The 14,273-nt window shown below is 32.2% G+C and overlaps 1 protein-coding gene across 1 annotated transcript in view; it reads left to right on the forward strand.

Annotated features, from left to right (window-relative positions):
- The window catches only part of LOC114325931 (uncharacterized), a 424,930-nt gene that overhangs the window by 181,601 nt on the left and 229,056 nt on the right, over positions 1 to 14,273 (forward strand). Inside the window, exons 5-6 of the mRNA XM_050660141.1 lie at positions 7,316 to 7,431; positions 10,093 to 10,289. Of these exons, the coding sequence (XP_050516098.1) occupies positions 7,316 to 7,431; positions 10,093 to 10,289 (313 nt within the window). The remainder of the gene's footprint in view (positions 1 to 7,315; positions 7,432 to 10,092; positions 10,290 to 14,273) is intronic.

Consider the following 14,273-nt stretch of genomic DNA (forward strand, 5'->3'; position numbering starts at 1 on the left):
ACTACTAGAAACGGCAAAATTGAGAGTACTGAGAAGAATTACAGGAAATACGTTAAAAGATCAAAAGAGGAGTAAAGACATTAAAAGACAATGTAACGTACAGTGTATAGAGGAATGGACGCTAAAGAGAAAGCAAAATGGATTAACCACATAAGCAGAATGGGGGAGATACTTGTGGTCACAATAGCAAAAGATAAATCACCAATCGGTAGAAAAAGTAGTATCGGCCGACCGCGCAAAAGATGGAGTGACAACCTTCCATAGAGGTATCAATCCGCCAATGAACAAGTAGAATTGCTTATAAAGAGGAGGAAGAAGAATAAATTGAGAATAAGTGTCGGTCTGAGAGGCATTTTCATGAGAGATGTCATATCCGGTATATAATAATTAATAATATTATAGACATCTTCGTCTTCAGCTCAGTATGTCTCATTTAGTAAATCCATGTTGGATCGTAGTTTAAGCCATATGATTTTGAATGTTTATTAATAACTCTTTTTGCAGCTTCTGTGGTTACTTTAGTTAATCGTTCAATTTAATTTTGTAATTTCTAGGCTATTTGGTCAGCAGTCAAAAATCCATGAGAAACCGTTGACTTTGTCCATCAGAATTCAAAAGTCCACGGTGACCATGCTGGCACCTGGACTAATAGGGATAATGATAAAATAAAACGAGTATCTTAATTACTCACGTTTATATGTCCTTACATCAACGTGGAATGAAGTAAACACTTCTGTTGTATGTAGGCATGTGAATTTATTAAAAATTCTTAAAATTTATCCACAAGGGAGTGGAAGTACAAAACGTTTTCGGTTAAACTGACCATCATCAGTGTAAACCTGGAAATAAGTGAGGTTTACACTGATGATGGTCTGTTTGAACGAAAACGTTTTGTACTTCCACTCCCTTTTGGATAAATTTTAAGAATTTATATTAAATTCATATGCCTACATACAACATTCGACGTTGTTATATTGACGGTATACAGCCAACTACAAGGTTTACCCCTTTTTAAAGCCTTTAAATGTCTTTACATGTTTACACGTTAATATCCTTCATAGGTACGCCTTAATAGGGTATCTTTAATGTTGTCCTTGTCCTGCCAAAGTAAACTTTAATGTTTACTTTGGCAGGACAAAAGTGTTAAATATGCTAAAGTGATGACAATAAATAAACCGATGCCGGATTTTCAAAAGTGAATATAAAAATTGTTTCATTATCGTTTTTATTTATTATTGTTGACATTAAGGCTGTATCCTCTTCTTTTCTATCTAACACACAGAACAAGACGCCATTTATTTACACCAAACTTCATCGTCGGACCTAAAACTATTTTATCAAGGTCCAGGAGTGGACGTAAGGTGCATGAAAACGACTAAATTGAAAAAGTTGTCTTCCACTCAGCCAACATTCTGAGAAAATCCAATTTTAGGGTAATTCGTTTCCATTTTTCGCAAGATCTTGAGTAGATTATTGATTCCTACACGTTTTACACCAATATCTGCTTAAAAAATTTCTAATATTACATAGAGGGATTAAAGATTGAGGAAATAAACTATGAGTATTCAGATATCTTATAATAAATATAAGTAAAAAATATTATGAACTTATATCATGAAATTTGTTCACAGGGCAACAATAGTTATTTATGAAACATTTCGTTGAAGTATGCTTTTTGTGACCGCACGCGATTTTCAGAGCACGAGCGACAACGGAGCGAATGCTATAAATCGCGTAAGTTCGCAAAAAGTACTTCAGGCAGAGTTCCATACAATATTTTATCTACGATAAACAAATAAAAAAATCTGTAACTCTTCGTCACTGGAATTCATTTCTATTCTAGAATTTTTAGAACTTTGACATTTAAAAATTATAACTACTTTCAAACCACAAACCTGTCAAAATTTCTGTTGTAATTCATTGCTCATAATATTGTCATCACCATGGCAACGCGAAAGTTAAGGATTGTCACCATGACAACGCGAAAGTTACAAACAGTGCGAAAAAGTAAGTCCCATTTAAAATACATTGTTACTTCCCGCACACTTTAAATCCTTCACCCACTGCTATCTATAATGACAGTTTTCACAAACTAAAAACTTATACATAATATGACATAGAGTAGATAAAATATATTTTTTCTACAACCGTGTTAAAAATGCAATTTTTAGCACTCCATACGAGCGTTAAAAATGCTAATTTAAGGCACTAGTGCTTTAAAATATTTTTAAGGCACTGCAGTTCGTATTGACCGTATAGGTAATTTTGATGTAATGTCAAAAAAATATAAAAATGGAAGGTCAGTCAAGTTCAAGTAAAAGTTTTTGTAGATATTGTCCTGTAATTACGTTTGTAGAAAAAATATTGTATGATATGCGTGTTAAAAAGTACATTTTTAAGGCACTCATGTGAATTGCAGAACTCGCAATCGCTTATTCTGCAAATTTTCACATGCGTGCCTTAAACGTGTGCTTTTAACACTTATATCATAAATAACTATTATACGATAATAAAAATTCCTTAACAAACTTTAAAAAAACCCATTACTCATTATAAAAAACTTATTGTATCTATTGTATAATTTGTGGAAATATCTGCATATTAAATTAGGAATCGAAATGTCTATCGAAAACTGAGGAGAAATATCGTGATAAAATTAACATTTTTTGCTTTTCTCTTATGTTTATTTACTTGTTCCTAAATCGCAATCAAAAAGGTTTCAAAGTTGTGCAAATTTGTACTACAAACATTTTGTTACCAAATTTGCCCGGTTTTTAACGAATTATAATAGGTCATATTAATATTTTTGGGGTTGGCATCACGCCTATTATGATAATTTGTTTTAAAATCTGCAAAAATATACTGGATGTCCGATTTAAACTAAATAAGTTATCATTATATTTGCATGTTAAGTTTCATGAAGTCTTCGCCTCATCCACTATAGCATAGATAGCCCTCCATCTTGTACGATCTTGCGCTTCCATTTCCTATTGTTGTACACTCAAAAAAATTTAGTTCGTAATATGGATTAACAATGATTATTGAATATTATTTCGTTGTAACAACAATTTAATTTTTTGTTTCAACGAACTTTTAGACATTGATCAATGTATTTGGTTATTGTCACAATGATTGAATAATAATTGTGAAAATAACTAGAGTAAATTAATTAATAACACTCAATTTATTCAGCCAATAATTTAGTTTCATATATTTAATAAATAATAATCCCTTCAGAGATGTGACTGCATAATCTTCACTGATGATGCATAAGGATGCTGAAATAGTTGCTATATGGAGATGGTAGTCCAACTCTGAATCGAATATAAACAAAACCTGCCTTGAACCCTTTTTAATCTTTTTCATTTTACTCAGTTTTTGAGTATTTAGAAACTGTCTTTCGGTTCTTTTCCTAGTCGAAGAGAAGGGAAATGCGTGGCCTAAGTGTCCTCTATTTGCTTTCTCCTATTTTCGTCGTCTCTACGTGATTATATATTGTAAAATCCGGAGATATGGGATGCAGCCAGAAAGCAGTTTATTAACGAAAAGTCTTAGATTTAAAATATTGTTTATTATATTTTTATTTCAATTATTCTAATTGTTTAAAAGGTAGTAAACTTTGTATCTGGGGCTTTTCGTTGTTTTCCTCGTAATACGAGAGATGTCGCTGATTTGCGTCTCAAAAGGTGGGTTCATTGCATCGCGATGTTTTGCCTTAAAAGAGGCAGAATGTTTATATTCCCTTCAGAGTTGTGACTGCATAATCTTCACTGATGATGCATAAGGATGCTGAAATAGTTGCTATATGGAGATGGTAGTCCAACTCTGAATCGAATATAAACAAAACCTGCCTTGAACCATTTTTAATCTTTTTCATTTTACTCAGTTTTTGAGTATTTAGAAACTGTCTTTCGGTCCTTTTCCTAGACGAAGAGAAGGTAAATGCGTGGCCTAAGTGTCCTCTATTTGCTTTCTCCTATTTTCGTCGTCTCTACGTGATTATATATTGTAAAATCCGGAGATATGGGATGCAGCCAGAAAGCAGTTTATTAACGAATATTCTTAGATTTAAAATATTGTTTATTATATTTTTATTTCAATTATTCTAATTGTTTAAAAGGTAGTAAACTTTGTATCTGGGGCTTTTCGTTGTTTTCCTCGTAATACGAGAGATGTCGCTGATTTGCGTCTCAAAAGGTGGGTTCATTGCATGGCGATGTTTTGCCTTAAAAGAGGCAGAATGTTTATATTCCCTTCAGAGTTGTGACTGCATAATCTTCACTGATGATGGATAAGGATGCTGAAATAGTTGCTATATGGAGATGGTAGTCCAACTCTGAATCGAATATAAATAAAACCTGCCTTGAACCCTTTTTAATAAATAATTGTAATTTTGGCAGCAAAACACTTTGTTGATTTCGTAGTTCATCAGCAATTACCTTCGTTTATCGTAACAACGTACAAATTTCAATAAAACAAGGTACAAATGTTGTAAATATTTGATTATTCCATAGATGTAAACTGATTGTTGTGACAACAAATGCATTAATCAATCTACTACTGCGTTTAATAATCACAATCAATGCGTTTATGGTAACAAAAAACGCAGTTGTTGAAACAATAAATGTTTTGCTTGACCATTTGAAATGTAACGGCTTTTCCTTATCGTGATACCCCGAGCTTCTCTGTGTTACGATTGTTTAAAAAAGAATTCTTTGTTAAACAATGCTGTTACCTCTGCCGAAGTGCCGAATAATTTCATTTCGTTTCCAAGTGCAGTCCGTACTGGAAGGAAGTTTTCGTGTGTCTATTATCGTATTCATTTTTTTCGAATCCTGAGAAAACTGATTAGTATTTCTGAAAAACTTAAACGCAGAATTAAATATTACAGTATTATCGAGGATCTGAAGTCCCTGACAACTTCTATAATGATTATTTTAATAAGTCACAGGGGTGAAAACGAGAAAATTTAGTATGAATTTTAATTCCAAATATACCATTAAAAAAACCTTTTTGTTTATTCTAAGAGACTTTCAGCCCACGGTAATAATGTAGTATTTTATTCTGTGCTTACGTTTTTCAAAAATACTTATTAGTTTTCTCAGGATTCCAAAAAAAATTAATGCGTTTAAAAAAAATTCGATCGAAAGTTTGCACCTGCGCTCTCAAAAAGCATTGAAGTGTTATACATTTTTGGAATCACTATTTCAAACGCTTTTAAATGAGCTGTCACATGATGTACTTTCCTATTTAAAAAAATCAAAGTTGTGACTGTCACCTGAAGAGGGATCGCGTAAAGTTCGAAACATTGATGTTATAATATACTTTGATTATTTTAAGAATCGACCTGTCCGAGAGTTTTGCTTATGTGCTAAAAATAAATAAGTTAATAAGGGGGGTAACACTTATTCCAGCGCAGTGTATAAGTGAAATCATATGAGAAATCACACAGCGTAGAGTCCATTCGGTTTAGGACGAAAAAGGGGGATTTGCAAAATTATTATTAATCAATTAATATCATACATTGAGCTAATGCATTCAGTAATTATTAATATAAAATACGTTCATAGTAGGAATGAACGAAACTGATTGTAGGAATGAATAGAATTGCTTGTAAGAATAACCGTATTTATTGTGGGAATAAACGCAGTTAATTGTAAGAATAAACGGAAATAATTGTAGAAATAAACGAAATTGATTGAATGCATGAATTAGTATACGTTATGAGAAATAACACTGTTATTGACACAACGAATAGTCTTTGTCGGTCAATTAACGACGTTGTTGTTTCAATGAATAGTGTTCGTTAACTCAGTGAAAAGTGTTCGTAATATCAATAAAGTGATATTATGGTATATATAATAAAAGTATTATATATTAATAAATGGATGTTCATCCATTCAATATACGTAATACATTGGATCAATTAACGAAAATAATGAATTGATGAACATCGCTTTGTTGTTCCAATAACACCAAAAATTGGACAAATTTTAAGTATTGCTTTTGTTGTCTGAATTAACATTTTTATTAATATTACGTACCCTTTTCGTTGAGTTTACCCCAATCCTAGATAATCATCAGTCCATCGGTCGATGAATATCCATAAAATATTTGTTACTCTTATGTCTATTTCTAGTGACTAATCTAGTGACTGAACTAATTTTCTTGCGACATTTCCATACTTATTACTTTATTTATATATCCTAAAGATTTTCACAGTTTTCACTGTAGTCCTTCACTCAACCGTTCTCTCCAGTTCTTTCTGTTTTGTCAGACCCTTTCCTGCAGATTTCTTATTTCCATTGAAAGGTTTTCAATGGAAATTTCCACTTCATCTTTGAAAGGTTTTCATCTTGGGGGTCTGCCTCTCTTCCTTCTTTCTATGAGACTCCACTCTGTTATTCCGTTTTTCCTTTTTGTCGGGTCTTGTGACATGTCCCTACCAGGTTAATCTCTTCTTTTCTATGTAATCTATTATACCTGAGTTCATTTCGATTCTTTCCTTAACCTTTGTGTTATTTATTGTATCTCTTCCTGTCAGTCTGCAGCATTTCCTTAGGAATTCGATCTCTGTTGCTCTTATTTTGTTTTTGGCTTTCTTGTCATGGTGTTATATATCCCTCTTTTTGTTTTTATCATCATCATTTAATCTTCGCTTGTCCACTGCTGGACATAGATCTCCCTCATAATTTTCCATCTATTTCGATCTTGTGCCTCTTGCATCTATTTCCTATGACCACGTGTTATAGCATCAGTCCGACGTGTTGTTGAACCATGGTTGTTTGGGTCCTGGGTAGAGTATCACCATGTTCCCAGAGGTTATATCCATGAACATCGGCGTTTAGCCTTTACAATATTATTTTAACATAATGTAGATTGATTTATAATCACAACCATTGTTTGGTTCTGGGGCTAATTTGCAAGTATTCAAATTCACTGATAATGGACAGATATGTTCGAAAACGTTCTGATGAACACATTTTATTCAATCCATTGGGATTTTTGAAAAATTTTAATAAATATACCTTAGGAGTGGTTTTACTTCATGTTCCAGTTTGTTTAACTATAAGGTATAGAGCCAACCCAGGGAACTACCCCTTTTGAGTTCTTTTTTGTTCAAATATATATTGAGCAGGCAATTATATTTACATAAGAAAATGGTTTAGATATTGTCATAATAACACACAATAAAATTATCGTGTAATTGTGAAATTTATTTTTAAATTTTCTATATTATCATTAGCTTATCTTATTAGATATTGCAATGTATCGGAACTTAATATGACTGCACAGCTTTTCTTTTTTTCAGCAGAAACATCCTCACGTGATCTTCGAAGCCCGCACAAAGGCGAGCAAAGGGTGCGCGAACTCTGGAAGTATGGAATGGAGGGTAAATCCGCACTCTGGATTTTTTCCTCATAGTTTAAGGTATGTTATTCAATAATTAGAAATGTAAAAGTACAGTAAAATGTTCTATATAAGCAATTTACTTTTGTTAATAACATTGAAAAACAAATGCAGGCAGTGTTGTCAATGTGTTTTCAATGAAGTGTTGTCATATTTGAGTTTGGAAGTCGTGGCATGATTCAAAAAATATATCATGAATTTGTTTAAATTCTGGATTTATGGTTATTATCTGTACAAACAACAGACGAGACGGAGTGGTTTTAATGTCTAAGGGGACGGGTACTTGAGGTCTACTTAATTTCACCAACCAGCAATGCTCCAAAACTACTGTATTGTATGATTGATCAAACCCATTCAGATCTTTTTCTACACGTGTCATAGTAGAATTATCCGGCGTTGGCGATGAAGGCGAAGGCTTCTAAATCTTCGGCAACATGAAATAATTGTCGTGCATTTGATATCTGAGTCCTATATCACTATGGGCCAGTGGCGTACTGGTTCCGCGAAACCAGGGCCCGGGCCCCGCAAGGGCCTGCTCTAAAGCGCATTTAGCTTCTTTTGTTTTTAATTTGGTGGGGTAATTTTGAAATACACAAATACACACTACGAAATGTAACTGCTTAATAAATTTTAATTTTTGTGTAGGTACTTATTAATAAAAACAAAGAATAACTATTCATCAAAAAATTTTAAATCAAAATTTATTAAGAAACACAGGGAACGCTTTTTTAAGGTTCCTTGCTCGTTTTACCTGCTTGCCGAAATCTTTGTTTAAAGACTAACCGCCAATGCCTGCCTACACGTGCTAACTCAAACACATGTATTCTTTATATTAGCACGATCCATGAATAAGTTTTAGGTAAACTACAAAGTTGCAGAAATTCGAAAACTGAGATATTCAATGCATGTTTTATATGGTGGGTCATAAAATAATCCCAATACAATAGGCTATATGCTCGATACTTGTGTTATACAATGTAAGTTTTTATTGGGCGGGTGGGCCCGCATTCCAAGTGGAACCAGGGCCCGCTGATCCATTGGTACGCTACTGCTATGGCCTTATATTTCTCCTTGAATGATCAGATGTCGTGTTCTATATCGATTTCCCCTCAATAAAAGTTACAGATTAGACATTTTCCGTTATCTAACAGTCTTTAGAAGTTTGCTAACTTTGTTGACCCTCCATAGTACTTTCTTATTAGTTTTCATTATCAGCTTCGGGAGTCGATATTCCTCCATTCTTTATATATGGCCATAACAACAAAGTTGTTTTTTCTGGATTTCTTCAATTATGTTTGTTTTTCTATTCATAATATTTCGTACTCGATCATTCGTTACGTATACTCCGCAGATGCAGGCTGATCATTCCAGAAGTTCATTTTCAGTGCGAGCAACTTCTGTTATGTTCGCTTATTCAGTTGCCAGATTTCACATCCATACAGTACCATGCTTTTAAATATGCTATTATATAGCTGTGTTTTCTTTTATTTTGATACGGTTTTTAACCAAAGAAGTAAGTTCAAAGCTTTTATTACCTTCGTTGCTTTCATAATTCTTTCCTCTATTTCGAATTCTGTCCTTCATTTTGTTGACTTCTCGTTCCAAATAATCAGCTTGGTTCGATAGCCATATCATCTGCTAATTTAACTCATTTTTCTCTCGTCCTACAAATATATATTTAATTTCCTCTATATTGAGGTATAGGCCACATTTTTGTATTTTCGAAACAGTCGTTTTGTATTTTCGATTTGTCTAAAATATTATATAATATTTATCTTGGGCAATCACCACCTTATCGTCAGCATAATGTAGTGTGTATAGTATTAAGTCGTCATTTAGCTGTACCCCCATGCCAAAACATGATTTCCGCCGTTTATTCAAGACCTCATATTTTAAAAAGTGTTGACGATAAGTTGAAGCTATCGAATAATCTGTTGATTTTTAAGTTTGATTGGGTGTTGTTATAGAATTTTTGCGCTACTTTTTTTAAAGTTATATTAATAGGGGATTTTTCCAGGACGTGCCATAATTTACACAGTGGCACAGTATCATTTTCCTTAGTGAGATCGACGAATAGTAGATGTGTTTCTCTGTCTCTTTTTTCTCTCCACTTTTTTCGTGGAGTTGGTTGAGCGTGAAGATGTAGTCGATGCAAGATATTCCTGCTTGGATTCCTGCTTGCTGTTCGATCTCTAAATACGCATATTCATTTTCTATTAGAGTTTTGTTAAAGTTTTTCCATATAATCCGCTAAAGGTGCTAGTTACAGTAATACAGCGATAGTTCTTGCTCTTTTCCTTGTTATCCTTTTTGTGTATTGGGGTTATCCATCCTTTTTTCCAATTTTCTGGTATGTTATCTCCATTTATGTAGTTACTGAAAATTAGGGATATTAATTTGGTCAATTTTGGAGTTTTATTTTTATCCGTTCTGCTGGGATTCTTTCTGGACCACACGCTTTTTTATTCTTTAGTAATTTTATCATTCTCTCAACGAATTCATCATTTAATTTTACCTCTTGTCCATTTAAATTGTAGTACTAAATATTTGATGTAGGTAAATAATCATTTGTCAGTCTTGCATATTATATTTTATTTGCATATAGATTATTGGATATATAGATTATTATTTGTATGAGTCTAAGAGATTATGTTATTAACGGCCGTATTAATCCTTTTTCAGAGCAAAACGAGACGTTCGTGAAGCAACAAAATATATCGAAACTGCGTTGGTCATCGATAAAGCAATGTTCGATAAGAGAAACGGAAGCACCAGAAGTGATGTCGTGCACGATTCCATCCAAGTGGCTAATATTGCTGACCTTTATTTTAGGACGTTAAATACCAGGGTATCTGTAGTTTACGTGGAAACATGGCAGGGTAAGTATTTTCCCAAATACTAAATAATATGTTATATGATCTATTAGTTTCTATATCTTAAATTTCTCCAACCGATATCTATTCGTTTCGGATATTGGTGATCATCATAGTTCATACAGAGTGGACAAAAAATCTGGAAACATTTAATTATATCTTGAATGTCATACTCAAGATCTGTTCTGCAATATGAAGATTTGAAATTGTATCTCTGTAACGTTGCCAGATGTACAGTTTTGCTGACGTCGTTAGTCACTTTGGTTTTTTGACTACAGCACACTGTATATTTTACCTTTACTGAACTCTCCACTTCAACTCCATTTCAAAGGAATATATTACTTTCAATTTTATGTACACTCCGTCTAATATACTTACCGTTGCACGTCATCCGCGGCATAGCCCGTGACGTCACATGATACCAACACGAAATATTTAGGCGGTAGATGTATTGTTTTTTAGAATCATTATGCCGAGTACACTGGAATTACAGCCACTAGACATATTTTATTATATACGCGTAGAAATAATATTTGAAGTTTTATATTAATGTTAACTTAAAGAAAAACACAATAATATGTCTCATTTAATTTGTATAAATGGACTATAAAGCGTTTTTATGAAGCACATTTGTCCCAAATGGTCTTCTTAACAGTACCTTCCTTAATTCTTGATTAGTTCTTCTTTGCCAACCGTCTGCCGTATTTTTCCCCCAAAAATAGTCCTCGAGGACTATTTTATTCTTTACTGTAAGTATTTGTTTTATTATATTTATTGATTTGATTATTTACTTTAACGTAAGATTATAACTTAATTATTGTTGTCTATTTCTAATGTTTTTATTTATTTACATTGAATATTAATTTGTTGTGTTGTATAATCCACTTTTGCAATAATCTTGTGATCGATTTGATTTAAAATGGATTCAGGATTTTTTATATTTTGGCAACTATGTCAACTTAGATGTCTGACGTAGATAATGACGTGCAACGGTAAGTATACTAGACGGACTGTAGTCAAGAACATCTTAAAAAATAAAACAAAAGCCTGGAAAAGTCTAACCGTCTCAATATATTTTCTTATTCAAACTATATACAGATACAAAGAGTAAATTTGAGTTGGAATACATTCATTTTCTCGAGAATGGGCGACTCTGCGGATAAATCCCGAAACAGGTCGATTTTTATTTTTAAATTATAATTTTTTGCCATACATATCAAACTAGTGACGTCATCCTTCTGGGCGTGATGACGTAATTGATCATTTTTTTATTAGAGAATAGGGGTCTTGTGATAGTTCATTCGAAAGGTTATTCAATTCTCTATTTAGTAATATAAACAATAATATAATTATTTATACAGGGTGTCAAATAAATTACATACATTCTTCTTCTGGTGTCAACTAGTTTAATTAAAAAAAATTGACATCCTGTATAAATTTTAATATTACTAAATAGAGAATTGAATAACCTTTTAAATGAGCTAGCATATGACCTCTATTCTCATTTAAAAAATCATAGATTACATCATCACGACCAGATGGATGACGTCACTAGCATAATATATCTGTCAAAAAATCATAATTTAAAAATAAACTCGAGCTGTTTAAGGATTTTTCCTTAAAGTCACATACTGTATATTGTTAACGAAGTTCTTTTCATGACGTTAGTTAGAATTTTTTTCATCATTACCTCACGAAACTGTAATCTACGTTCGTATTTAAATTAATTTAATTCTGGCAACAACTGGATTTTGTATAATTTAAATGAATTCTTATGTAATACAAGCTAGACTGAAGACTGACCTACATCATGTATTTGTGCAGCTCTACGGGAGTATTTATGTGGATGGTGAATGAAACTCTGCATTAAATCTAAAGCTTTATTGTAATTTAAACAGCTTCTGGTCTACCTGTTCCACCTGGATACCATCTTTTATATTTAAAATTTAAGTTTTGTGAAGAATTTTAAGAACATCATTAACAAGTTTTATGTTGAGGTTCATTCAGTGTAAATAAAATTATATAACAGGGGTGGCCAAACTGCGGCTCGCGAGCCACATGCGGCTCTTCGAAGGATTACTTGTGGCTCTTGATTATACCCCAATTATTTTTTAAATTTTGTATTAGATATGATTTAAAAAAAAATTATTATCATTGTATATGTGTTACAAAATGTCTTTTAAATTACTGACAACAAACATGAAAGACTTTGTAACAAATTCCATTTCCATACAAGAAGAGAATGAGATGTCACATCCAAAACTGCGCTAACGAACATTTAAGAGTGGCGCAATGTAAAAGTCAGTTATCAACCGAATCCAGACCGATTTTTGTATAACTCTTGCTACGGATATAATTTGTAATTTGGATTAGGTACATATTTTACATTTTAATCATTTAACTCGACTTAAAAATTTTTTTTAGAATAATAAACTAGAAAAACTTAACGAGTAGGTATATGAAAAAAAGCCGAAAGGAATATTGACCGAACTCCAAAATATATTTGAAGACTATGTTAAATCGTCTCTTCATTTTTTCCTGAATTCATTTGAAATGAGCATAGTTCATAAGGTAGATTTTTTATTATTGCCATTATATGACCCAAACAACATTTGGAGAATTAAAATTAATAGGGACGCAAGAAGATCAAGCTCGAAAATAAAACTATAAGTCGACGCCGAATACCGAATTTTTAAAATTTGTACCAGAAACCAAGTAGGCGCCCTAAAGAAGGATGCTTGTTTAATTATTTCTATATTGGGAACAACGTAGTTGTGTGGACCATTTTATTCAATTTTATAATTCGTGAAATCCTAACACCTATCAGTATTAACTAACCAGCATCTAAAAGAATTACTGAGAAGTACTGCCACATATTAATCAGCAAATTGTAAATAATTATCAAAAGAAGGAAAACAAAAATGTAATTAAGTTTTAATATTTCGTAATTTTGTTTCGGTTTTCAGTAAGAAAACGATCTGTTAAAAAAATTGTAAATAACTTTTTGCATACTTTTTGAAAACGTATTTGACTGCGGCTCGCGAAAAACTTCAACTTGTGAAAAGTGGCTCGGACTATTGCTTGGCCACCCCTTAATAATAAACCACCTAACCTGACCACCTAATATTTTGGTGTCCCGAAGAGATTGGTCATAAATTATACCACACATTCTGGGGTCAAAAATAGTTCGATTGAACCTAACTTACCTTAGTACAAATGTGTTCATAAAAAAGTTACAGCCCTTTGAAATTACAAAATGAAAATCGATTTTTTTTTTTCAATATGTCGAAAACTATTAGAGATTTTTTATTGAAAATGGACACGTATCATTCTTATGGCAGGAACATCTTTAAACAAAATTATAGTGAAATTTGTCTACCCCATAAAAAATTTATAGGGGTTTTGTTCCCTTAAACCCCCTCAAACTATTGTTTACGTTTCAAGTAATTCATTATTGATACCGTTAGTTAAACACAACGCTTTTAAAACTTTTTTACTCTTAGTATTTTTTAGATAAGCCATTTTTATCGAGATGCGGCTACTTTTTTAATACAATTTACATAATTTTATGGGGGTTTTGTTCCTTTAAACACCCCCAATGTTTGTGTACGTTCCAAATAAACTATTATTGTGGTACCATTAGTTAAACACAGTGTTTTTAAAACTTTTTTGCCTCTTAGTCTTTTTTGATAAGTCACCTTTAATCGAGATGTGGCTTCTTTTTTAAAATTTACCTGAAAATGTAAATTACAAATAAATTTTCAGATTATTCACAGGTCTTTATATAGTCTAGTAAAATAAAATTACACTACATCTAAATCTAAATGTAAATTCGTAGAGGTTGAAATAAATTTTATATCAAAGTTTAGGTGGGTACAAAAGATATTTTCAAGAAAGTATCCAAATCATACAAGCGGATCATTGTTTAAATAATTAAAAAGGGGTCACTTTTGCAAAAAAATTACTTTTTTAAATGCTGAGGTCATTCAA

Source organism: Diabrotica virgifera, chromosome 1 (assembly GCF_917563875.1).
Source record: "Diabrotica virgifera virgifera chromosome 1, PGI_DIABVI_V3a".
Lineage (NCBI taxonomy): Eukaryota > Metazoa > Arthropoda > Insecta > Coleoptera > Chrysomelidae > Diabrotica > Diabrotica virgifera.